Source organism: Struthio camelus, chromosome 23 (genome assembly GCF_040807025.1).
Source record: "Struthio camelus isolate bStrCam1 chromosome 23, bStrCam1.hap1, whole genome shotgun sequence".
NCBI lineage: Eukaryota > Metazoa > Chordata > Aves > Struthioniformes > Struthionidae > Struthio > Struthio camelus.
The window spans coordinates 8,424,276-8,449,453 of NC_090964.1; the positions used below are offsets into that span (position 1 = coordinate 8,424,276).

At 69.8% G+C, this 25,178-nt stretch overlaps 1 protein-coding gene across 2 annotated transcripts; it reads right to left on the reverse strand.

Annotated features, from left to right (window-relative positions):
• Window positions 1-58: 58 nt before the first annotated feature.
• On the reverse strand, window positions 59-20,699 carry NHSL3 (NHS like 3). Of its 2 annotated transcripts, none has more exons than XM_068917097.1 (7): window positions 20,456-20,699; window positions 6,832-6,987; window positions 6,512-6,567; window positions 5,105-5,222; window positions 4,571-4,687; window positions 1,375-4,434; window positions 59-1,062 (listed from the first exon to the last, which is right to left on the reverse strand). In XM_068917097.1, the coding sequence occupies exons 1-7, from the start codon at window positions 20,697-20,699 to the stop codon at window positions 1,040-1,042; spliced, it is 3,774 nt and encodes a 1,257-aa protein (XP_068773198.1). In that variant the 3' UTR covers window positions 59-1,039. The 2 variants fall into 2 exon arrangements, with proteins under 2 accessions (XP_068773198.1, XP_068773197.1); XM_068917096.1 differs by lacking the exon at window positions 20,456-20,699 and adding an exon at window positions 8,352-9,082.
• Window positions 20,700-25,178: the final 4,479 nt, after the last annotated feature.

Here is a 25,178-nt window from a genome sequence, read left to right on the forward strand (position 1 = left end):
GGCACAGCTGGGGTTCACGCGGGCTGGGCCACGAGCCAGGAAGCACAGGAGGCAGCAAGCTTTGGTCATCATCTTTACCAGCCAGGTACAGAGCTCTGAGCAGCTACTCGGCGGCAGAGGGTTGTTTGCTTGTTTTTTTTACAATCAAAGAAATCAAAATGTGACCCAAGTTTACAGAAACAGAAATCGAGGCTCCACCCCAGAGCCCAGGGCCTGACCACCAGCTCGCAGGGCAGCCAGGCTTGCCCTCCACCCAGTGCGGCTCCCACCGCAGGGAGCCCCCAGTGCTGCTGAGCCCTGGCTCTGCCCGGCAGCAGGGCAAGCGCAGAGCCGCCCCGGGGAGAACGGGGCCTCAGCCTGGCTCTGCGGCAGTGCCTGGAGTCCAGGTGCTGGCCAAAAAGCCCCTCGCCACGGGCTGCCTCTGCCCCCGCAGGCACTGTGCACCAGGCAGAGGTCCTGCTCCCTCCCACCCAGCGGTGTTGCAGTTAGCTCCTCCGTCCAGTCCCCCTGCTCTGGTCCGAGCCCTACCAGGGCCAGCTGATCGTCTGCTTTGCTGTGGCCTAAGCCTTCCAGTTCCCTTATCCAAAGTGCTTTGATTTCTTGCGGGCCTGGCTGGCCAAGAGCAGAGCGGCTCCTCCAGCTGTGAAACCAAGCCCTGGCCAGGCAGGGCTGCGCATCCTCCCGCATCCTCACCAGCTGGCAGGGCGGTGTGTCTTCGGCCCCCCGCGCTCCTCTCTGCGTGGCTGCTCTGCTCTGCACGCTCAAACCAAGCTGCAGCCCAGCAGGGAGGAGGTGCTGGCTCTGAGCACAGGCCTCGAGTCCAATTAAAAAAAAAAAAAATGCAAAATAAAGCTGTAGTACTTAGGAAAGTAAAACCAACACCATTTTTGCATAAATATTATCAAGGCCATGAAGGCTAAGGCTGTTTGCTTCCTGTATTAAGTTAGTCTCCAGTTCCACACTCGTCCGTTGACCTGCCCAGGTCCCTGAGAGATTTGGATTCCCATCTGCGGGGGCACCAGTCCTGCAGCTTTGTCCTTCAAGCTGTCTCTCCCCGTCTGTCTGCAAGGCAAGAAGGACGATCCCATCAGAGCCCCGGGATATTCCTGCACCGCCCCTCTCCCGCCGCAAGCCCAGCACTGCTCGGCTCGCCCAGCCGTCCCGGCGTCACCCTCAGCCTTGACACGGGACATATGCTGGGTCACCTCGCCCCACCGCAGTGCTCCCCAGCCCACGCAGCGAGTCACTGCCAGGGCGTCCACAGCAAAGGAGCCCTGTGGCAGCCGAACTGGGCTGGCTTTAGCCACGTGGGGGCTCACCGGGCTGAGGCTGCAGGCAGCCCCAGAGGGTCCCAGCGTCCCCGTCCCCACGTACCTTGTGCAGGGAGGCTCTGTGCTGGCGTCTCTGCGCCAGGGGACCCAGCGGTGCCGCCCTCGGCTGCAGGGGCCGCGCTCCCAGCCGCCTCGCTCTTAGTCCTGTTCTCTTCTGCCAAGAACGCCTCGGCCTTCCCGTCCGGCAAGGGAGAGCCCAGCGCCTCCGGCCCCGGCGCCTTCAGGCTCAGCGGTGACGGAGCCGGCCCCGGGCCAAGCGAAGGCTTCTTGGCTACAGGAGGGGGGATCTTGCCAGGTTTCCGGTGCGCTTGTGCCTTGCCAGAGCCCTGCGGGGCGGGAGCTGCCGAGCGCTGCCCGGAGACGTTCATCAGCTCCGCAACCAGGTTCCTCTTCAGGTCGGCCTGCGCCTCGGGGGACGAGGGCGTCTCTATCACCAGCTTCTTGGAGCTCTTGGCAAAGATGAAGCTGGCAGTGGAGGCCGGCGACTTGTACAGCGGGGAGACCCGGCCGTCCCCGGGGGGCCCCTCAGGGCCGGCCGCCGCGTGTCCCAGCAGAGCCGCCCTGCTGCCCGGGGGCTTCTCGGCCGGCCTGGAAGACGGCGGCTCCGCGGCCTCGCCGGAAGACAAGGTAGCGGCCTTGAGGTGCACGGCGTCGCGGAGCTGGTTCGAAGGCACCGCGTCTTTGGGAGGCGAGGGCTGCCGCATGGACAGGGACCGGCGGACGGGCTTCTGGGGCACTGGCTGGGCCGGCCGGACCTGGGGGCCGGGGCCCGCGGCGGCCGGCGGCTCCACGCTCACGGAGCGCAGCCGCACCATCTGCAGCAGCGAGGGTGTGACGATGGGCAGGTTGGCGTCCTCCTTGGGCATGGGGCCGCTCTTGCTCCGAGACGCCGGCTCCTTCTTGGCTTCTGCCCGGGAACCGTTTGCCACCTTCTTAAGGCTGGTTTGGGCCGACGGAGCCGGTGCCGCGGGCGGCGGGAGAGGCGGAGCGGGGGGCACGGCAGGGCCCGCGGCTTTGCCGAGCGACGCGGCGGCCTCGGGAGCTGGCTCCGCGGGGGAAGCCAGCAGCGCCGTCCCGGCCGGCGGGTCCTGCTGCTGCTGCATCCGAGAGGCCACAGTGGCCGAGAAAGACGGAGCGGCCGGCTCGTGCCCTGGGCTCGGCGCCCGTTTCTGCCCGGCCGGCGCTTCCTGCGGGGCATCGCTGCGGGGAGACGCAGCAGCCAGCTGAGGCTCTGGCAGGGGCAGGCTGGAGAAATAAGCCTCATCCGGCGGGGGGAAGTCTGCCATGGACAAGTCCTGCTCCTCGGGAGCCGGCGGAGGCGGCGGGGGCCACGTGGCGTCGGCGGGAGCCTCGCACGCGGTCTCCGGGCTCGCCTCGGCCTTCTTCGCCGGTGGCGGAGGCGGGTGGTAGGCCGGCGGCGGAGACGGCGGCGGGGACTTGCCGCCGGGCTTGGCTGGCGCCGAGGGCTCCTGGCCGGCCTGGGGGTCCGGCGAGGCGACGGCGGGGCTGGCGGGCGGCCGGGGCTTGGTGGGCGGAGGGGAGAAGGGAGCCGGGACCTTGGGGTGCGGCGGGATGACGAAGCGGTCCGGGCGGCTCTGCGGGCCGGGCGGCGCCTCGGCGGGGGCCGGGTCCGAGGCCGAGGAGGAGATGGAGGTGAGGGAGGACGACACGGAGGGCGCGGGCGATTGCAGGGAGCAGACCCGCTCCGGCTTCTGCGGCTGGGCCCTGCCCTTGCCGGGGGAGGCGGGCTGGGGGCCCAGCCCCTTGGCCGGCAGCGTGGGCGTCCCGCTCTGGCTGGAGTAGCCGCTGGAGGGGGACATGGTGCGGTCGGAGCCGTCCGGGCAGCTCCACTTGGGCTGAGCCGGGGGCTCGCTCAGCACCACCGTCACGCCGCGGCCGCCCGGCCCGGGGCTGCCCCGCGAGGCCTCGGGGCAGCCGGCGTCGGCCAGGCTCTCGGAGCGGACGCTGCCGGCGTCACTCGGCGAGGCCGAGGAGAAGACCTCGTCCTCGCCCGGCGGGCTGAAGGGCGCGGGGCCCGGGGACCAGGGCGCGCTGCTGCTCTGCCGCGGGGGCCGCCGCTCGGCTTTGGGGGGCAACCCCAGCCCTTTGGGCTCCCCCTCCGCTTTCTGGTGCAGCGAGTAGGTCCGGCGAGGGGGAGCCGGGGGCTTCTTCATCTTCCTGAGGGAGACGCTGCGGGCGGAGGAGCGCTCGCTGGCCAGGCTGGCGGTGTCCGAGCCCTCGGCCTGGCTGCTCGTGCTGTAGGCGGGGGACGCGCGGCCGCTGCTGCCCGCCGCGCTCCGGGGACCCACCGCCAGCAGGCCGGGGGCCGCGGGCACCGGCGCCGCGGCGGTCTTGGAGCTGGCGGCGCTGTAGACGCTGAGCTGGTCGGTGTCGGAGCGGCCCGCCGCCTCGGGCTCGCCGCGCGGCCCTGCCTCGGCCGGCCGGCGGTCGGAGCCGCCCTGCGAGGAGATGGTGGAGCTGTTGGAGACGATGGTCTCCGTGGACTGCGAGTGGCTCCAGTTGTCGCTGGAGGAGGAGGGCTCGCGGCTGCGGGCGCTGCGCTCTGAGAAGCGGGCGAGGGAGCGCACCGAGGCCGGGCTGGACACCAGGCTGCAGCGGCTCAGCGTCCGCACGCTGCTCCGCGTCAGGGCCACCACGTCCACCATGGGCGGCAGGATGGCGTTGGGGATGATCTTGGACATGTAGGTGCCCTGGGGCGAGATGGACATGACGGGGCTCAGCAGCTCCGGGGGGCTGGCGTTGGTGGTCATGCCTGGCACGGCCAGCGACTTCGGCCTCGCCATGGGCGACAGCTTGGCCGCCGTCTTCCTGCCCAGCAACGTGTCGTCGTAGTAAACCCGGTCGATGTGCTTCTGCAGGGCCGTGTCCGCCTCCTCCAGGGCTCCCAGAGAGACGCGGGCGCCCCCGGGGGCAGCCGGCGGCTGCAGCTTCCCGTCGATGGTGGGGATGCGGATGGCGTCGCCGGAGACCTGGCCGCCGTTCAGCAAGGGCTGCGACGCCTGGCTGCCCGGGCTCCCCGCGCGCCCGGCCTGCCCGCCGTCAGCAGCAGGATGTCCCCTGGGCTCCCGGCTGTTCCTGAGACCTGGGGGCAGCGAGGGACAAAGCAGCGTGATCCCCGGGCGGACGCAGCACGCCACGGCAAGCCCACGGCAAGCGAAGCCCGGGGGTGGGGGGGAACGGGACCGGACCCTGAAACCTGCCTTGCCCACGATGCTTACCCAGCTCCTTCTGGACGTGCTGGGGGATGCCCAGCACCGTTGTCCTCCTCTCCTTCCTCTTCTTGCCAGCCCTCTCTGAGGATTTGGGGAAGGAGTCGTGGGGCCGGAAGGTGGAACCTGCGAGAGGCACGAGCGGGTCCAGCCGGGGCGACGGCGGGCCCGGGGCAGGGCGTCCCCAACGTCCCCCGCCCCAGCAAAACCCCTCGCTGCCGGAGAGGCTCCGGGACGAGCCAAGTTCGAGGCACCCAGCACAGCCCAGAGAGGCCCCAGCAGCTGCCAAACAGCTGCACGGTCTGAGCAGGGAGGAGACGGTGTCTGTCCATCCGTCTGTCCGGCTCACCCAGTCCCACCCAACGCCTGCAGCAGCCTCTGACTCAGCCAGAGACGCTCTCGTCTCTCCAAGAGCCCCCAAATCCCCATGCCATCTCGTGAGCATGCCAACTTGCAGCCCAGAAGCCCCCCAGGTCTCCCCCCAGGCTCCCCCGGACGCCCTGGCCCCCTCGCACCCCCTCGCCTCCCCCCCCGGCCGGGTACCTTTCCGCTGGATCATCTCGGAGCGGATGGACAGGGCGTCCTCGGAGGTGCTGTCCGTGGCACAAGAGGCCGTGCGGCTCCGGAAGGAGACACCGTCATCCTCCGAGGATGCGCAGGACTGCGGGGGAAGGCGGCGGGGTCAGGCGGGCCGTGGGGAAGGAGCTGCCCCGGCCCCCGCCCGGCCCCTTCTCCGCCGCAAACTGACTGCGCAGCCCAGCGCTGCGGAGACAAAAGCCGCTCCGAGGGCCAAAGGCTGAGTCAGCCACGCCGGCATCCAGAGTCCTCCCACCCGGAGCGGGGCCGGCAACAGCCCCAGGGACCCCGCGTCGGCCCCGCGGCCCCCGGCGAGGGAGCCGGCACCGCTCCGCCCCGGCCCCCGTGCCCAAAACCGCCCCGCGGCTTCGCCCAGCCCCGCCGCGCCCCCAACCACGGGGGGCCACCGGGGCTGGCAGAGGGGAGCCGGGCGGGGGGCCCCACGGCAAGCTCGGCCACCCCTCGGCCCCCCGAGCGGCGGGCGCTGCCGTCCCGCGCCGGGAATTGCCGCAGCCGGGACGAGGCGTCGCGTGGCCGAGGCCCAAGCAGCCAGGCCCCATCTCCCCCCCGGCTCGCGGGGTGACCCCCGCCGGGCCGTAGCACTGCTCCGTGCCTCAGTTTCCCCATGCGAGGCAGAGGGGGACAGCCCCGCTCTGCCGGGGCCTGCGGCGGCTCCGCTCCCGCGCTTGGCTTTCCGCGCCCCTTGCCCCCATCCCCGGGATTTTAAAGCCTCTCCCAGCCCAGCCGGAGGTCGGGATCAGGCTCGGCCGTGTGAATCCCGACCCCAGGCCTCCAGCAGGAGCCCGCGCGCCTCGGCCCCGCTTGCCCCCCGCCGCCCCTTCCAAAGGGCTACGGGGGCCCAGGGCCGGAGGGAGGCAGCGGTTTAAGCAAACAGACCCGGGAGAGGCGCCGGCAGCAGGGTCAGCGCCCGGGGAAGCAGCAAACCCAACCGCCACCAAAAGCGGGGGAGTTTTTCGCCCGTCGGCGGGCGAGGGTCCGCGTCGCGCCGCCCCGTCTCGCGCTCGGCGCTGCCGGGAGGGACGGCGGCCGCGGGGGACACGACGGCAGCGCGCCAGCGCGGAGGACGGGGCCGGGGAGAGGGGGGGAACCGGATAACGCCGAGGGACAGGCAGCTCCTTCCTCCGCCTCGCGAGCCCCAGCCCGGCGCGGGCAGGGTCACGGTCCTCCGCCGCCGGCTCCTCGGCCCCGCGCGCCCCGGCTCCCTCCGCGGCCCGGAGCAGCGCCGGGGGGCAGCGAGGAGCCGCCCTGGGTCCCCTGGACCTCCGGCAGCCGCGCAGGGCCGGGGGCCCCCGTGCCGGGCGCAGCCGCGGCCCGAGCGCCGTGCCCGGGGCCGGCTCGGGCGCCCTTGCTCACCCGGAGGCTGTTGGCATCTCCGTGGTCCCAGGCACTTTTGGTCTGCTTCTGTTTTTCTGGAGAAAGAAGAAAAAGGGGGGATCAACGCCTCTGGAGGGGCTGCGGGAGCCCGGCCGGCAGGACACAGGGCCGAGGGCAGCAGGAGGAGGAAGAGGAGGAGGAGGAGGAGGAGCAGGGCAGGGAGCAACCAGGCAGCCGAACGGCTGCCGACCTCCGGCGACGCTGCCAGCCCGGCCGCGGGGCCGCCCCCGGCACGGGGTTCGGGGCAGCCGCGACCGCCCCCGCCGCGGGGCGCTGGGGGGACGCCCCGGGCCACCTACCCTGGTGCTGCAGGGACTTGAGCCCTGCCTGCGCCTGGCTGTGCAGCTCCTCCAGGTGCGGGGGGCGCGCGCTGGGGAAGAAGACGTTGTCGGGGCATTCGTCGGCCGCCGCGCGCGGCGCGCTCAGCCGCTTGTCGTTGTCGGGCTTGGCAGCGCCTGGGGAAGCAGAGGAGGGGGTCAGTCGCGGCCCCGGGGGGCGGCCGCTCTCCCTTTGCGAGCATCCCTCCCCTTGGCCTCCTCCGGGACCCCGCGAGGAGGGAGCACGGGGCGCGCGGCCCCGGGCACGGCGCGCCGAGCCCCGACGCCGGCCCCGGCCCCCCCGCCGCGCTGCGTAACCGGCCCTGCCGTCGGCACGGGAAGCGAGGCACCGCCGAGGAACGGCTCTTCCCGACTCCCCGCGGGGCCCCCCAGCACCCGGCACGGCCCCGGCGCGCCGCCCCCTCCCAGGGCAGGGGCCCAGGCGTCCTGGCGGGGCCTCAGCGCCCCCCAGCCCAGGCTGCCTCATCCCGCTGCCTTTTCCAGGCCGGTCGATAGGCTGGAGCCGGGCCGTCTCGCGCTGCGAAAGCCGCAGCGGTTCCCGCCTGCTCCGGCGGCGCAGCGCGGTGCGGGGGTCCAGCGCCGCCCGCCCGCTTCCTTGGGGAGCAAACGAGCCAGCGAGCGTGGGCCCGGCGGGGCAGCGGGGGCCAGCCAACGGGGATGGAAAGATGACTTTGCTCTCCAGGGGTTTGCACCACCTCCAGGCCGCGGGGAGCTGGGATTCGCCCCGTGCCCGTGCAGGCCGGGGCACCGGTGGGGGAAACTGAGGCACGGAGGCCCAGCCGGGGCGGCGCAGGGATGCGGGCGCCAGCCCAGCCTGCTCCCATCCGCCCTCCGCTTCCTGCAGCCAAACTCCTCCTGCCTGGGCTGCAGCAGCCTGGAAAAAACCAACTTCACGCGGAGAAAGGAAGGGAGAGGATCAGCGACGGGGCCGAGCCGGAGGAAGCCGCCGCGGAGGGCCGGGTCCCCGCCGAGCGCCGGCTGGGGCGGCCGCTGCCTCGCGGCACGCGCCGGCCCCCACGGCCCCCCAGCCGCTCCGCAGGCCCCGGGCGAGCGCCGGCCCCGCGGCCCCGAGCGCACAAAGGAGCCGGCCGGAACAATGGAGCCGCGCGGAAAGCGCGAGGCACCGAGGGCTGCGGCAGCGCCCGGCCGGGGCACCGCGCGCTCCCCCCGCCAATGTTGGGGGGGGGGGGACCCACGGCCCCTGCTCCGCCACGCCGGTACCCGTGCCCTTGTCGGCAGCCCCTCGCTCCCGCAATCTCAGCAGCCCCTTTCCCGCTGCCGCCCGCCCGGCGGAGAGCAGCGCAGTGATTTACGCCCTTAACTTCCCACTGAGAGAGGCTGGTGCCGGGGTGACCTTTCCCCGTGCCGGGAGCAGGGGGGCCGCTGCAGGGCCAGCGCGGGGGTCCTGGCGGGCAGGGGTTGCCTAAGGACAACGCGCGCCCTCCCTCCCTGCCTCCCTCCCCTCCGCAGCCGCCGCTCACCCTTCTTGAAGAAAGCCAGCAGCGAGGAGAGGTTCCTGCCCAGGAAAACCACCATCCTGGCCAGGGAAAGGCTCCGGACCCTCGGGAGCGGGGCCGGCGCTGCCTGCAGTGCTGGGTGGCTCCGCTCCAGCCGGCGGGCGGGATCCCGGCGGCCGGCGGCTGCCCGGCTCCGAGCTCGCCCGCGGCAGGATGCCCGGCCGGGCGGCGATGCTGCCGGCGCGGCAGCAGGGCTGGGGAAGGCCGAGCCGGCGGAGCGGGAGGGAGCGGAGGGGGACGGCGGCGCGGCGGCACCAGGGCACAGCCCCAGCCGCTCCCCCCCGCGCACCTCGCTCCCGGGAGCCGAAAAGCAGGAGCCCCCCCTCCGGCCGGCCCTGCTCGCCTCCTGCACGGACGGATGCTCCTCGCTGGCCGGGCACCCCGGGGCCCCGTCCGGCACCCCAGGCGCAGCTGGAGGGATCGATCCTGCCTGGCTCCAGCGTTTCCCCTGGGGAAACTGCAGGTTTCCCCAGCTCCTGCTTCTCGCCCCCCTCCCCGGGAAGCTGCTGCCGCAGCCGAAATCGCAGGCCGGGGGCAGCAGCCGCCCTGCAGCCCAGTCGCTCTGCTCGGCGGCGGTGCGGCCAGCTGGGAGGAGCCGGGAGGCTTTTCCTCCGGCGAGCGCCCGGCCGCGGCGATGGGGCGGCCGGCGCGGGAGCGCCGCGGGCAGGCCCCCACCGCAGCCCCGGCTCCCCTCGGCGGCACGCTGGCGGGGCCGCCGGCGCCCCGCACAGAAGGGCGATTTGCTAATTCCCTGCTGCCTGCCTGTCACCCCCCCCACCCCGGGGGCGCAGCGGGGCCCCCCAGCACCTGGGGCCGGGGCCGCAGGGGGGTAGAGAGGGGTCTGCAGCAAGGTGGGGGGAGCAGAAAGTGCTCTGGAGGACGCTCCCCATCGCCACCAGCCCTGCCGGCCCCCGGGGACGCTCAGGCTGGAGGGTGAGATGCTCCAGGGACGGCTCCGCAGCGCCGGCTGGGTCAAACAGGCGCCCGCAGCGCAGGGACCCTCCTCGCCTCCTGCCGCTCGGGATAACGCTCACCGCGGGGGTCTCACGGCGCTCCGGGCAGGGAGCGGCAAAGCCACGGCCACCTCCTGCTCTCCCACCCTCAGCCCCCCGACACAGCCCGAAGCGGAGGCTCCGGGGGCTGCACCGGGGACCTCCCGGCCTTGCCGCGCTCCCCTCTCCAAACGCCTCCGGGACAGAGCAGCCCCAGGCTCGGGCCAGGGCAGCGCGGCGGCGGGACGCCCTCACCCCAGGGGCGATCCGGACCGGACGCCGAGGTTCAAGGCAGCACGGCGAAGCCGGAGCAGCCTCGTGCTGGGAGCGCGCCGGCGCGTGAACCGAGGCCTCCTCTTTTCCTCCCGCTCCCCGCGACCTTGCCTACCTCGTCCTTCAACTCTCCGCGTCCCGGCAGCCTCAGCCGGCTGCAAAAGGGTCCGGAGAAGAGAGGCAGGCGGCAGGGAGGGAGGCCTGGCCCCGCGGCGGAGGCGGCCGCTCTCGGCGGGCTGGGGAGCCCGGCACAGCTGCAGCCCGTGCCGGCAGCGACGTGCCCGGGGGATGCCGCCAGCAGCGGACGGCGCTGGCCCAGCTGCATGGCAGGAGCTGCTCAAGCTCCCTCCCCGGAGCCGCCTTAGCCAGGGATGCTGCTCTTCACTCAGCCAGAGGGCAAAAAACCCCTTCAGGCGTCTCCCAACGCAGGGCGCGGGGCTGAGCGCCGGCGCCCGCCCGCGCCCCCTGCAACCGGCAGCCTTGCAAACATCCCTCTCCGCCTGCGCGGCGGTGCCCCGACTTGCCTTCTCCCGGGGCGCCGGGTCCCGCGCGGGAGGCAGCGGCGCCCGGCTCGGCTCCCTGCCCGCCCCTGCGTCCCCGCTGACTCACGGGACAAAAATGGGGAGGAGGGGGGCGCTGGCAAGCGGGAGGCAAGGGGGCTGCGGGGCGACGGGCAGGGAGCCCGCCTGCCTGCGCAGCGCCGCTCCTCGGGGCTCTTGCAATTCGGTCGGAGATGTCGCCTCCTCCTCTCCCCCGAGCGGGGTGGTCCCGGCAGCCTCCCCCCGGCCCGGCTGCGGGGCGCAGCGCTACGCGGCACCAACTCCGCGGCAGAGTCTCTTCGGGGACGGCTCCCGCCCTCCGCGCCCAGGAGGAGGCAAACCCGGCGAGCCCCTTTGGACGCCGCCGAAAACGCCCGGCTGCAAGCGGGAGCGAAGCCAGCGCAGACGCCCCGGCGCGGGGCTCTCTCCCGGGGCGCGCAGCCCGCCCGAGCCCTCGCTGCAGGGCTGATTTCAGCCCCGGGAACCATCGCCACCGAGCAAACAAACACGGCCCAACCCGGACCGCTCTCCCTAACGTCTAGCGCAACCCCAGGCAGAGGCACAAGAGCAAACCATTTCCAACGCAAAACCACCCTCTGAACTACAGGGTGGAAAACCCGGCCGAGCGCGGCGGGTCCGGCAGCGGGCCGCCGCCGCCGCCGAGGGGGCGTACGGGGCACGGCGGCGACGTCCCCCTTGGGAGAGGGTCGCAGCCCAGCCGGTCGGACCGGCTGCCTCCAGTCGAGGTGCAAACCGAGCGGCTTTGCTCCGGCTCGCGCAGCGGACGCGAGGGCCCAGGTCCCGGGCTCCCGGCCGCGGCAGAGCTACGGCGCTGCCAGCCCCCCCCGACCCCGGGCCAGCCTCAGCCTCCATCCGTCCGTCCGTCCGCCCGCTCGGCCCCTCCTGGCAGAAGCCACCAAACGGGTTTGAAGGTAAATACAGCCCTTCCCGGGCCCGGAGCCGGATCGGGGCGGGAAGGGCCCGGTGGCGAGGCGAGGGCGGCCGAGCAGCGGCGCCGGGGGCGGCCGAGGCTCTGCCGCCGGGCGCTCCAGGCGGCAGCAAAGCCTGGAAACAGATTAAAGACGAGGCGAAACCCGGCTCAAACCCTGCGGGGGCACCCGCCGCCCTGCCCCGGCCCCCGCTGAAACGGGGTCCGTGGCGCCCCGGGCCGGCAGGAGCCGGGAGGGTCTCCAGGCGCGCGGCGGCAGGGAAAGGGCTTCGCGTTCACCGCGGGCAGCGGGCGCTGCCGGAGCGGCCAAGGAGCCGGCGGCCGGCCCCAGGCCCGGCCGACTCGGCTCGCCGCCACGTTTCCCCAGGGCGCAGCCCGGCCGGGAGCCGCGTTCCAGCGCCCTGACTCAGCGGCGGCCGCGCCGATAAGCGGGCGATAAGAGCGGCGGGTCTCCGTGGCGCTCAAGGACTCGGCAGGGACCTTCCCCAAGCAGCTGCCGCCGGTTTGGGGATGGGGTGCCAGCGGAGCAGAGCCCCCCGCCGCCTCCACCCCACCCCGGCGGGACGGGTTGGGGGCGATGCCCGGGCGCCCCGCAGCTCTCGCCAGGCCGACCTCCTGGCCGGGCCAGCGGGCGCCCGCGGCGGCTCCAAGCGCGAACCTCGCTCGCTCGCGGCCGGTGCCTGCCCCTGCAAAGCGCCCGCCGGCGGAGGGGGGGGAACGCCGGCCGTCGTCGCACGCCGCCGGGAGAGCGGTGCCGCCGGCACGAGGTCCGGCAGCCAGCAGGGCGCAGGCGGATGACGGAGCAACGAGAAGAAATCAGGGATGGGAAAAACCCCAAGGCCACCTCGGCTCACTGGCTGCAAGCCCGGGCAGGGGGCGAGCCCCGATGCCTGTGCCGCCCGGTGGGGCGCCGCCGGCCCCCCCCCTCCCGTGCGCACCCTGCCCCCAGCCAGCCCGCCCGGCTGCGCCCTCCGAAACGCTGAAGCGACACAATGCAAATTCTTTGGCTTTGTGGCCGCCGATGTTCGGTTGCCATGGAGCCGCGGCAGAGAACAAACACAACTCGCTCCATGTTTTCTCAGCGCCTCCTGCCCCGCACCCTTCGGCCTCCCTCCTCACCCACCGCCCGCTCCCCCCCCCCAACTGCATCCCTAGGGGAGTAACCGAAGTCATCGGACGAACGGCCTGGACCGGCTCCGCGGGTCCGGGAAAACAGGAGCCGGGAAGAACCAGCCCCGGGGACAAACGCTCCCGGGGATGCTCCGCGGGAAGCGGAGCCCGGAGAGGGCAGGGCTGCCCTCGCTCCGCTTCCGCCCCGCCGTCTTCGGCCAAAGGGACTTCCCAACCGACGCGCGGGGACCCGCTTGCTGCGGTTAAGGCCCAGCTGGCTGCACCGAGCGGTTTGCACCACGGACGCCTGCCCTGCACGCAGGTGCAACGCGCGCCCCTGCACCCCACCCGACGCGCGCCCGGGCGCTGCCCGCTCTCCAAAACCAAACGGGCGACCAACGCGGCGGGCGACGACCGTCCCGACCGCGCAGGCGACGAGCGTGGCACCCGCTTCTTTTTTTTTCCCCCCGCTTCGGAGAAGCCCCCGACCCGCTTCGCCCCCGCCGCGCAGCGGGTCGGGGGGCCGGCGCATCCCCCGCCTCGGGGGCACGGACCCCGCGCCCGGGGCGAGAGCAGAGGCGACGGACTTCCCCGGCCCCGCTCCGGTGCTGACCGCCCGGGGACCCCCGCTCGGAGACCCCCGCTCCTACCTGCCCCGAGCCTGCCGGCGCGGCCGGACAGCCAGGAGGAGCCGGTCCCGGCGGCGGCGGCCGGGCTCCTCTTGCGGTGCGCGTTGCCCATGCCGCCGTCGCCCTGCACCGCGCCGGGCGCGGGAGGCCGGGGCTCTACATGGCCGAGCCGGAGGGGCTCAGCTCCCGGCTCCCGCCGCCGAGCTCGGCTCTCGCGGCCCGGAGCCAATGGCACAGGCAGAGAGGAGGGGCCTCTGCCCGGAGCCGCCGGCATGGCCCCCGGCACGCTCCCGCCGGGCGCAGGGCGATGCCGGCCCCGAACTTTCCCCGCGACGGGGGTATGGCCGGACCCCCGCGGCGCAACGCTCACCTCTCCTCCGCCGGCTCGGGCGCGCGGCCAGGACGCGCAGCATCCCTCCACGGCCGGGGTGCGACGTGGGGGTGTCCCCCCCCCCTCCCCAAACCAGCCCCAGCGGGACCCCCCTCCCCACCCGAACCGTCTCACGACGGCAGCGGGACTCCCGAGGGTCCGAGGACGCGGGCTGGGTCCCGCCGTCCCAGCAAGAAACCACGCGGCCGTGCACCGCTGCAAGCTACCTCTCTGCGCGGACGCCTCCGTCTCCGGCAGGGCGGGCTGAGGCCGGAGGAGCCGCGAGGACACGAGCCCGGCCCGGCTCTCGGCGCAGCGCCAGCGTCCCCCCCGCCTCGCCCCCCCCCGCGCCCGCGGCTCCGCCAGCAGGCAGCCAGCTGCAGCAGGTGCAAGGGGGGAAAAGAAACCACCCCCCCCCCCAAAATAACCCCGATAATGGTAAGAAAAGCAAGAGGTCTGCGCGAGGGCAGCCCCAAGCAGCGCGGGGGTAACAGCGGCGAGCTCTGCACAGACACGCCGGAGACGGCCGGTCGGCGAGACGCGCTAATCCCGGCCAGCGGCCTGGCCGAGGCAGGCCCTGCGCAAAGCTTCCTCTTCTGATTTTTCATTCGGGAATGAAACGCTGCGAGGGCAGGCAGGGGCCAGCTGGTCAGGCGGCGGGCACGTTCCTGGGGTGATTCAGCGGCGACTCGGGTAAAGAGGAAGGATGGTTTCACGGTGAAGGCACAGGGCTGAGACTGGGGAGATGATGGTGGGGAGGGGGGGGGGGGAAAAAAAAAAAAAAAAGGAAAGAGGCAACTGGCAGCTCTGCCCTGACCTTCCCGGGAGATCTGCAAAAAATTCAGCTTTGCACTTCCGCCGCCTTCTCTGCAACGACGCTGCCGTCGCTCGCCTGCTCGCTCTGCCGCCCGAGCCGCTGCCCCGGGCTCTCGGGGCGCTTCCCGGCGGTCCGGCTGCGGGAGACGCTAAGGGAGGGGGGCACGGCGCGGCGCTCCTCCCCTCTCCCCGGGCAGGCGCTGGGCTCCCCTCCACGGCCCCGGGCAACGATTTCTCCGGCGAAGCGTTTTCGCTTCTCTCCCCAGAGGAAAGGGAGAAGCTTCCCCCGCTGGCCCCGGCACAGCCGCCCTCCTCCCCGACGAGCCAGCACGGCCCCCCAGGCAGCCCCTAAGCTTCTCCGCTCCCGACGCGCCGGGGGCCTCCCAGGGGCCCTGCGAGGGAGCCGGGACCCACGAGCAGAGCAAAGTCAAGCTCCAGCTCCCCCCAGCCGCCGCGCACGCTCGCCTTGCCGCCAAGCCGGGGGGCAGAGGCCGGCACGGAGGGGGAGCGCAGCGCGAGGGCCGTGCCCGGCTCCAGCGCTCTCCAAGAGAGCGGCCCCCCTACTTATGCGCTGCAAAGACTCCAATAATAGCAAGGAACTAGGTGGGTCAAGGAAGCTGATAACGAGATACAGATCTTGTCCTCGCTTCGTGACTGCTTCCGACACGTCTGATCTTGGCAAAGTCACAGGCTCCCCCCCGTTAGGCCGGCAAGCCCGAGCCCCGAGCGGCAGGGACACCTCTGCACCGCCACAAGGAAAGGATTAGTCCCTCCATGCCGTCAGGTCGGGTATTTTCTAAACCTGATCCTTTCATTGAGCAACGCAGAGCAGGAGCCGAGCTGCCTGAATGAGAAAGGAATTCAGCCCTTGTTCCCTTAATGGGGAAGTAAAAGCCGGCGAGGCAAAGGTAACGAAAACCCCACTTGAGATCCCCAATCATTAACAGAAATGCATAACCAGAAGGGTTTCGAACGATTTCCTGCTCGAGCCGGAGTCCAGGCCGTCAGCACTGCGTACGCCGCACTGCTGATGACAGCTCTAACGAACGCCCACAGGAGCTGAAGTTCAGCTCCGTGCTCCGGTTAAGGTATTCGCGTGCTCCTTGCTGGAGCAGGAAGCGCGGAGACCAGCCCAAGGCTCCCGCTCCCACTTGGCAGGTAAATGCTTTCTCACTTCATCTCTGCTCAGCTCTTCACCTTCCAGTGGCTTATGTTCCCATCAGCACTGGAGTCAAAGTCAATGATGATATTGTCTTATGAAATAAAACCTTCCTGCTAAAAAGAAATATGACTCCAGTGAAATAGTTTTATCGGATCTTATGGAACATTATTTGCAAGAGTAATTCTTCCAGTTGTCTCCAGGTGGAATAGCTGTGGTTGAAGACACACCTCTCTTTGTTCAGCAGAGCAGCTCACAGTTTCCAGTTCGGGCCAGCCACTGGATTCCTGCTGCTCAGATTTTCTGAAGTGTCACTCTTTGCCTTTTACAGATTAACAAATTCATTACCACGTTCATGGAAACAATCCCAGGAAACAGGAGACGCAGGGGGCATCGAGCAGGAATGTCTCCACGTCTCCGTGGCCTCCTTCATCTCAGCAGAGCCGAAGCAGCTCGGGACTAAAATACAAACACCGTGTTTGCACCACACTGTGACACTTCTGCCATATGGCAGCCGAAGATAGAGGAAATCAAGCGCTCGGAGAGATTTCACATCTCTGCTATTATCAGAGCAACACGCAGGAACTTCCCACCCGGACGCACGGAAGCATTGCCGCAGCCCCGAAGAGCCTCGAGTCCTAACGCACACCTCCGTCGCCCCACGGCCCCAGGAGCCGCCGGCGCAGACCCCCGGCGCACCGGCCCGTCGCACCAGCGTCCCCATCGGGCTGCCGCAGCTCACCGCTGCGCACGATAAGGCAGTCGGGCAGCCTTCAGCAAACCCTCGCTAATGTTATAAAGCATTTAGAGCTTTAATGTTAACATCACGGTGGCCCCAACAGTCAGGAAGTCTGTTGCTGCTGGGCTAAGCTGGCACAAAAAAGAAAAAAAAAAAAGCAATCCTAATTTAAAATTTTTGGAACATCAATTCCTTTACTTCATAAGGGGATTAAGAACAATATTGGGAAGCTGCATAAAGCAACAGCCAAAAACTGGACTCAAAACACATACTCATGCTACCGCTCAGCAGCAGCCTGCTCAGACAGTCCTGCTGGAACGGGGCACACGAACGGCGCATACATTTGTGCAGCACTGCTGGGGGTTAAAGGCTGGCTTAAACTGTGTGGGCTTGCAAGCATCGCTCAGAGAGGAAAAGAAAAAGCTTTCAGCTTTCTTGTTCCCAACTGCGAAACCTCACACAGACACCAGACTCCACCCCCCCCCCCCCCGAAAAAGCGGCCTCGCATAGCACACCAGCGCAGGCTGCACAATCGGAGACAAGCCAGGGAGGACCTGGATTTCTCCCTTCATTTTAGACCGTTTGTGCAGCCTCGGGCAGCTCCACTTGACCTCCCTGTGCCGCAGTTCCCACCCCAAGGGGTTAATAACCCTCTTCGACCTGCCGAGGCCAGGGTGGGAATAAATACATTAAGACCTGGGAGGTGCTCTGATACCATGGGATCGGGGGGCACAGAAGCGCTTCAAATAGCCTGCACAAGGTCAAACGCCCTGAGAGAGAAGGGGAGATGTGCCGGGGTCCACGCCGCGCCAGCGTCACCCGACGCCACGACCCAGCTGAAACGCGCTGCTTCGCCCAGCGGAGCCGCGTTCACCGCCGTCCTCGCGCGGGTGCAGCCCAAGGAGTAACTCATCACCCATCTTTCGGGTGCCAAGGCAGATTAGAGCGATAGGGTTTCTCGCCCTCAACGAGCAGAAGCGAGAACAGCGGCCAGAGGAGAACTGGCAGCCAAAAAGCAACGCTCGGGGGGACAGAGCTGTTGTGCGGGGACGAGTCCGGGCCCTGCGTCTCCGCTGGAAAGGCGCACGCAACGCACGGATTTGGGGCAGGAGAGGGGCTGGGACCTTCGTCGGGATGGTGGAAACGACACGCGCTGCAGCAGAGCGGCCAGGCAACGTTTAAAACGCGCAAAAGGATGCGTTTCGTGGCAAAGTCAGGCTGGTTGCTCGTGACTGGCACGGAAAGGAAACGCTACAGCAAAAGCTGCGGAGGGCCTTTACTCAAGCCTGTAGACGCGTGCAGAAGAGAGCATCCAGGCAGGAAACAGGAGCGGACTTTGTCCCGTACCGCTGGACTTTCAGCTAGGAAAGGGGCCGCTTCTGCCCAACGGTGTGTGTGTGCCCCTTCCCCCCCGGAGGGGGCCTGAAATTTGCCCATTAGCAGGATTACCGTGCCTTTCCTCTAACCAGCTCAGCTGTTTGAGCAGCCAGAGATGGGATTTCTGATTAGATGGACCACTGGTTTGATCCAACATGGAAACGCGTTCATTCTTCTGTTCCCATGATTTCAGTGCTGAGCAATTCAGACCTAGCTGACACCCAGATCGTGAACAGACAGATGCCAAGACTCTCGGGGACTAGTCCCGACCCGCGGCATCCCTCGCTCCCCACGGGTCCTCCTCAGAGCCTGCGCGGCCCCCAGGGAACGCACCTACAGACGCATCCTCCTGCAACCGGAGCCTACAATGACTTGCTTAAGCTCTCCTCTTTCTCCATCCCGCTGTTTCCAGCCTGATATTTGGAAAAATTCCCAGGCTCGGGCAGAGCACGCTGCCTGGCCGGCCGCCGTTGTGCGCACGCAGGCAGGCGGACGCAGCCTCCGGGCAGGTCAGCGCTTCGCGCGGCAGCAGCCGAACGTCACCCGACTCGGCATCCACGCCGAGCATCAGCAACCAGCAAACAGCTCGGCGCTTCCAGAGCTGTCACTCTTTCCACTTCCGCGACGTGACCCAAGCCGGAGCGAGGAGAGCCCTGCTGACCTCCCGGCGCTCGGGGAAGCGCGCCATCACCCCCGTTTCCCAGGGAAGGACGTTGAAAGGCAGAGCACGACTTGTCCAAGGTCACCCTGCAGCAAGTCCGTAACGCAGCTCGACTTCCTTGTTTTGCAGCCCGGCGTTTAATCCCCTGGATCATGCCACTCTTGTGGCGATGCCCTGAGGAAATTCACGGCCCAGCGGCCGGGCCAGAGACGGTTAAACAGGGTGGGGCCCTCGGTGCTCTGCACGCTGGAAGCGAGCTGCTATTAGCGCAGGGAGAGCGATTTAATCAGGCACGCAAGCTGCAATCATTGCACGTCCATGCCGGTCCCTGGCTCCACACCTCCGAGCGGCTGCGCTGCAGAAACACGGCAAGCGGCGCCGAGCACCGGCTCGCCGGCTCCCAGGGGCCTGCCCGGCAAGGGGGATGCTCCAGCCTGCCGGCGCAGCCGCGAGGAAACCCGGAAGGCGAAGGGTCCCGCTCCCCCCCCCCCCCCCACACACACACCCCTTAGCACTGCCCACCGCAGCAGAGCCGCCGGGCACGTGACGCGGGGACGGCGGTGGCACCGCACGGCCCCTCCATCCCGCCGCAGCTGCACCGCGCGCTCAGACCCCAGGAAAGCAGGCGCTCGGGGCGGCTTTCCTGGCCTCGGAGATGCTGCCCGATCTACAGCAGCGAGCAACGCGCCGATGGACCCTAGCTGACGCTAACGACGTGCTGCTCCGGAGGGGCGGCACGGCAAGCAGGCTGGACGCGATGGCCGGGAGGTCTCCACGCCGTAACCCCGACGCCGGCCGCGATTTGATCCGGGGTTCCCCCCCAGAGGATAAGCGGGTGAACGTTAGCGCTTTGAAAGCCGGGATGACAGAGCTGACACGGATGTTTCTGCACAATGCAAACAGGGCTATTGTGTTCTTTGGCGCATTTCATTTTCTGCTCAGGTTTCGGCGATGGGCCCATCACGGTGGTGTCCGTGCACTTAGTGCCAGGTACAGCCAGACACTGGGAGCATCTAAGGAACTTCCTGAGCAAAAGCACAGCCTCTTCCAAAGACCCTCTTGCCTCCCACAGCCACTCCTTCCTTATCGCAGATCTCAACGCGCTTCTCGGAGCAGTAAACATGCCTGCACGCAGTCATGGATACCTGGAAGATAACTCTGCAGGGCAAACCGAGGAGAAGGCTCCAGGCAGCGGCATGCTGTTCGGGTGCCACAGAACCGGCCTCTCCCTTGGCAAAAGCGAGAAGGGGCGACAGCTCCTTTCGATGTGCCCTGCAGGAAGAGCCATCGCGTGACGCGTGCGGTATCCCTAACGGCACGGGACAGAAGCAGCCGAGTACACGCTGCCGAAGGGCGACTCCTCCAGCAACTCTACTCTTGCCATGCGGGGCCACCTACCACGGAAGACAACTGCACAGAGAAGCCAACATGGCCGGACGTGCCATCACCCACCGCTCTGCCGGGGGTCTCTGCCCACGGGACACAGGGCTGAGCCCGCAGCTTCCCGTAACACGGCCCCAGGCAGGGAAAAGAGGGCGCCTACGGCAAGTTCAGCTGCAGGATGAGCCCCAGGACCAAGCAGGAGCCGGGACCCTTCCCAAGGGCTTTCTCCCGGGCCCCGGCTCACAGGTGGAGGCAGGGATGTGCCCAGGTGGCTGAGGACAGCACCCCGCAAAGGCAGCCCAGGGTGTGGGCCATATCTAGGACAGGAAGGGCCACACCTGGAGCACAGCAAACACCCTCACAAGGAGGAGGAGGAGAAGGAGGAGGCGGTGGCTGGCATCACTCCAGGTTTCCCTCAGCCCCGGTGACCTTCTGACTCAGCGGAGAGCAAACCTACTCAGTGAACCAGCAACATCCCTCGGGGCAGGGACGAGATTGCACCGGGGCCTGCCGTTCCCTCTGGAGGGAACCGGATCCGGCCTGCTGCCGCGGCCACTGCAGCAGCGGCCACCACAGCCGCCACGACCACCACCATGGCCACTACCTCAGCTACCTCCTCCTCAAGCCCCCCTCGGCCACCTCGACAACCACCATCACAGCCCCCTCATTGGCTCCCCTCAACTGCCACTACTTCAGCCCCTCCACAGCCACTTCAGGTGCCACCATGGCCACCACCTTGATCCTCTCCTTGCCACCTCAGCCACCACCTCGGACCCTACCGTGGCCACCAGGGCCAACACCACGACCACCACTTCAGCCACCACCCCACCCACCTCCTTGGCTACCGCCATGGCCACCACCTTGACCCTCTCTTTGGCCACCTCAGCCACCACCACCGCAGCCGTTGTCTTGACCTTCTCCTCGGCCACCTCAGCCCCTACCACGGCCACCAGAGCCACCATCTCAGCCACTTCCGAGTGGCCACCCCAGCCAGCACCGCAGTCCCTCCTTGGCCACCTCCTTGGCCACCACCTCGCCCCCCACCCCCCCGGCCCCGCGGCCGCCCCTCACCTCGACCCTTCTTGCCCCGCGGCTCGGGGGGCGCCTCGGGCGCGGTGCCCGGCGGGGGGCTGCCGCCCTTGCGCCGCCGCCGCCGGCCGCGGAGCCAGCTGAGGGCCCGGCGCAGCGAGCCCGCTTTGGCCTTCTTCTTCCGCGGGGCCGCCTCGCCGGCAGCCGCCCCCCCGCCGCCGCCGCCGCCGCCGCCCCGCTCCCGCTGCCGCTCGGCGCCCGCCGCAGGTGCAGCCGCCGCCGACATGGCCGCGGCGGGGAGGGGAGCTCGGGGCGCCGCTGCCCATAGGGCCGGGCCCGCCCGGCTGCCGCTGCCCGGCCCGGTTCGGCTCGGTTCGGCGGCCCCGCTCCGGGCTGCGCCCGCCCGCGGCGCCCGAGAAAGTTTCGGCGGGGCGTGGGCGGGGCCTGCGGGCGCGGCGGCTGCGGGAGCCCCGCCCACCTGCCCGCCTGCCCGCCTCATCTCCCCGCCCCCTTCCTCATCGCCACGCCTCCCTGTCCCTTCGCCCCGCCCCCTGTCCCTTCGCCCCGCCCCCGGCCCCGCCGGCAGCGCTGGGGGCGCCGTGCCGGGTGTCCCAGGTCAGGGCTGCCCCGGGACATCCCCCCCCCCCGGGGTGGGGGGGACACTGTGGGGTCCCCCGTGTCAGGGCTGCCGGGGGTCCCCAGATTGGGGACAGTGAGCTGCCCCCTCACCCCCGCTCCTCCCTTGGAGGCTGCTGGGCGTCCCCAGCCTGGGGATGGTGTGGGGGTCTCCCTCCGCCCCCCCGCGTCGAGGCTGCCCGGGGGTCCCCTGGATGGACACATTGTGGGGTTTCCCCCCCCCATCGGGGCTTTGGGAGACCCCAAGTTGGGGACGGCGAGGGGTCCTCCGATGTCCTGCTGGGGATCCCCAGATTGGGGACAGCTCACTGTACCCTCAATGTCCTGATGGGGGTCCCCAGATTGGGGACAGCTCACTGTCCCCCTCCCGAGGCTGCCAGGGGTCCCCAGATTGAGGACAGCTCACTGTACCCTCAATGTCCTGATGGGGGTCCCCAGATTGGGGACAGTGAGCTGCCCCCCCCGAGGCTGCGGGGGGCCCCCAGATTGGGGACAGCTCACTGTCCCCCCCCGAGGCTGCCGGGGGCCCCCAGATTGGGGACAGCTCACTGTCCCCCCCCGAGGCTGCCGGGGGTGCCCGGGCAGGAGGGGCACCGTGGGGCTCAGCTCGACGCCTCCGTCTCTCGGAGTAAAACAGCCTGAGCGGGCCCGGGCGGGTGTCCCCGTCCCCGGGGGGCTCTTCCCCCCGGCCGCGGCGGGCCGGGTGCCGGGCCGGTTTCCCACGGGCGGCGCTGGGCGAAGGGGAGCGCAGCGGCGGCCGGCAACGCCCAGGGCGATCCCGGGGAGCGGGCGCCGCCGAGGCCAGCGGCACGCAGCGGCACGTCCGCTCCCGCGCCTCGTGCCCCGCTCCTGCGTGTTGCTAATAATAAATAAGATCCTGAAAACAAAACGATGGAGGGGTTTTTTTTTCTTTTTCTTTTCCCCAGTGGCTTGACACGACTTCACCGGGCCCTGCCTGCCGAGGAGCGCGTGCCTCGCGCCTTGCCGGCTCGCTCCCGTCGTGGCGGCAGGGCGAATAAGAGGTTTCGCCTCTCGCTGCAAGCGCTGCTCTTGCCAGAGGCGCAGCCCGCGCCGACCAGGCTGTGACCCCAAAAAAACCCCGTCGCGCAGCGGCCCAAAAGGCTCGGCGGGGCAGCGCGCATGCGTTTCCCCCGGCCTTGCACCGGGGCTGGGGCCACAGCGGCCGTTTGGTACCTCCCCGCTCCGGCTGGCGCCTAATCCTGGCGCGTCTGCCCGGCTCGCGCCCGCGGGCTGACCGGCAGACCCGCAGCCCGGAGGGGGCGATCAAAGGAGCGTTTGAAGGGCAACCCCGGGCTCCGACAGGGAGGATGCGCCGCAGACGTGGAGCAGCGGGACGGCTCGAATCCCTGCCCTGCTCTCCGCCGCCCGGTCGCCCCCGAACGCCGCGCTTGGGACCCGCGGCGCCGTGCGCCCGCCGCCGGCGGTATCGCAGGGCTGAAAAGCAAAGCGGGAGGCCGCAAACGCTGCGGGAAAACGGCAGCTAGCGCTGCAGCGCGACGGCGCCCTTGTTGCGGTCGGGTTTGGATTACCGCGCGGATGCTTTCCCTAATGGGAAAAGCTGCAAAATTGCACTTAAAACGCATCCTTCACAAATAGCCTGGCTGCGTTCCTGGAGAAGTTTGCCAACTTCTAGAAAGGACTGGAAGGATTTAAAAAAACAGCCTTGTAGGGCTTCCCGGCATGTTTCTCTCCCAGCGGGACTGCGGGTTTCTGGGGGCAGGTGTCGCCTCTTGTGAGTCGCACAAATCTCAGCGCCTCGCTGCTCCTTGCTGGCACTAACGCTCGAGCGCGGGAACGCGGCGCCGAACCCGGGCGGCTCCTGCAGAAGGCTGGGGCCCGTCCCGCTTCCGTGTCCCTGCCTCTCTCCGTTCCCCCCTTCGCTCCTTTGAACCCGGACTTCAGAGCTGAGCGGCCGCTGCCGCAGTCGGGCAGAGCTTTTTGCTTGCTCCCGTTTGAGGCCCGTTCCTCAGGCTGGCCCTTCGCTCCGCGGCGTGCCCCGGCCGGCTGCCGGGCGGTCACGTTCCCCGCCAGGCGCATCACGGACGACGCGTCCCAAATCCTGCGCCTGCGGCCTGCCACCCTCCCTTTCCCCGAAGAACAGACCCGCGCAGGGGAAGAGCTGAGCCCCAGGTAGGGCGTTTCGCGTCGACTTTCTGCCGCCGGCTCGAACTTCCGAGTGATTAGCTTCCAAAAAAAGGATCCTGTTTTTCACATCTTCCCCCTCCTCGGATGTCAGCAGAACCAGTTTTAAAAATATTTTTGCACGCAGTTATGGGGCACTGTCAAATTGTTGTGGCAAGACGGATGAGAGTATCAGTTACCCTCCAGGGAAACCGCTCTCGTCAGATGGGCTGGGAAAGGAGATGAGGATGAAAACAGAGGAAAAACACCCTTTTCCTGGAAATCACTAGAAGGTGACAAAAACGGCCCGTGCGGAGCCACGGTGCTTGCAGCAGGCGTGTTTTATAGCAGCGCCCCGGGGCCGCAGGGCAGCGGTTTTACCCTGCTCTCGGGTGTGCTCTGCAGCGTTCGGGGAGACCCCCCCGCCGGCAAGGGACGTGCCTCTCCCACCCGTCCTTTCCCAAAGCCCGCCGGGGCACCCTTTCCCCAAGCCAGTCTGCGGGGCAGCGCTCACCATCCCCGCTGCTACCGTCCTGCTGCGGAAGGAAAGTACGGGCGCTCCCCGAAACAAAAGCGCTTGCCGGAGGCAGCCGCGGAGGGGCCGAGGCTGCCGCGAGGATGTCGGCGTGCCCGGCGGCTGCGCGGAAAGCAGCTCGCTCCGGCTCAGCTCCTGCCAGGCCGGCGCGAAGGCCGGCGGCAGGGGAAGCGTTGCACGGCCCCAGCCGAGACGTCCCCTCTCCGCCACCGAAGGCGTCTGAACGTGGGAGAAACGCGGAAGACGGAGCATCCCGGGGCGCTCCCTCGCTGGCTGCCCTTGGAGCTCAGCGCCAGTTTTTAAGCAGCGGTGCCCTTGCCCGCCGCGGCCTCCCCAGCGAGGGTCCCAGCGCAGCGGCCGGTAACTCGGGAACAGCTCTCTTTTTCCCTGCCAGAGCAGAGGAGGCGAGATTGCCGCCGGGGGGGGACCCGGGATGCCCGGCGGCGCGGCAGGGGGTTGGGGCGAGGGCCGAAGCGCGGGGCGCGACCGCGCTCCCCTTCCCAGGCGCTGCCGTTCCCCGTGGGAACAAGCCCCTTTGCCCTTTTTCTGCCCCGTTTCTTTCCCGGCGCCTGGGATCGTCGCTCCGGGCCGGGCGCCCGCCGTTTGCCGACGCAGCCTCGTTACTCATTAACGCCTCGGCGGCAGCCGGCCAGCCGGGACAAGGTCCTTGCCGGGCCGGCGGGCGGCTGTCACGCCTGGCAGCACCGCAGCCCCGGGGCCCCGCGCCGGCCGTCGCCCCGCGGCCGAGACCCGGCCGCGCTCGAAACCCCCGCGGGGTCTCCGCTCCCCGGCGCGTGGAAAAACCCCGCCGGCGCGAGCCCTTCCCGCGCGCGCGCCCCGGCACCGGTGGCCCCGTTAGAGGCCGGCGGGACCCGGAGACAGTTGCGGTGCTTAAAATCAGGGCTGCGCTCACCATTTTAAAAACGGGTCCCGTAAGAGCGCTCGGGCCGTAAATATCGTTTTTTGCAGGCGTCCCCCGCGCCGGCCCCGGCGGCTCCGTCACGGCAGCACGCGGAGCTGCTCGTGCCGTGCGGCTCTCCGTAAAAGCCCGGCTTTGGCCGCGAGGGCTGCCTGTTACGGGGTTGTTGGTGCACGCCGGGCTGAGCACAGGCGCCGCGGGCCGCCTGCCAGGCAGCTGCTCGCGATGCTACCCTGCGGGCGCGCCCACGCTCGCACACGCGTGCACGTGCACGCCCACGCTCGCACACGCATGCACGTGCACGCCCACGCTCGCACACGCAGCGGCCGGCGCGCGGGGGCCGCGGCCCGCGTTTCGAAACCCCTTCTCCGGGCGCCGCGGCCGGGGAGGGCGCGGGCGGCCGCGGGGGCGCAGACCGAGGCTCGTGCCGCCGCGCGCCCCTCGGCAGGGCCGGCGGCTCCCTCGGAGCCGCTCTCGCGGCGCCGGCGCTTCCTTCGCCCCGCTGCCGGGCCCAGCGCCCGGAGAAGTGGGAG

Excerpts from the sequence above, each read along its gene's own strand:
- NHSL3 (XM_068917097.1), bottom strand. The coding sequence starts at position 20,699 with ATGTCGGCGGCGGCTGCACCTGCGGCGGGCGCCGAGCGGCAGCGGGAG. Across the intron at positions 6,988-20,455 it reads GCGGGGCAAGAAGGGTCGAG|GCGCTGCCAAGCCCGACAAC; the intron begins GTGAGGGGCGGC and ends CTGCTTCCCCAG. Across the intron at positions 5,223-6,511 it reads GAGATGCCAACAGCCTCCGG|TCCTGCGCATCCTCGGAGGA; the intron begins GTGAGCAAGGGC and ends CTTCCCCCGCAG.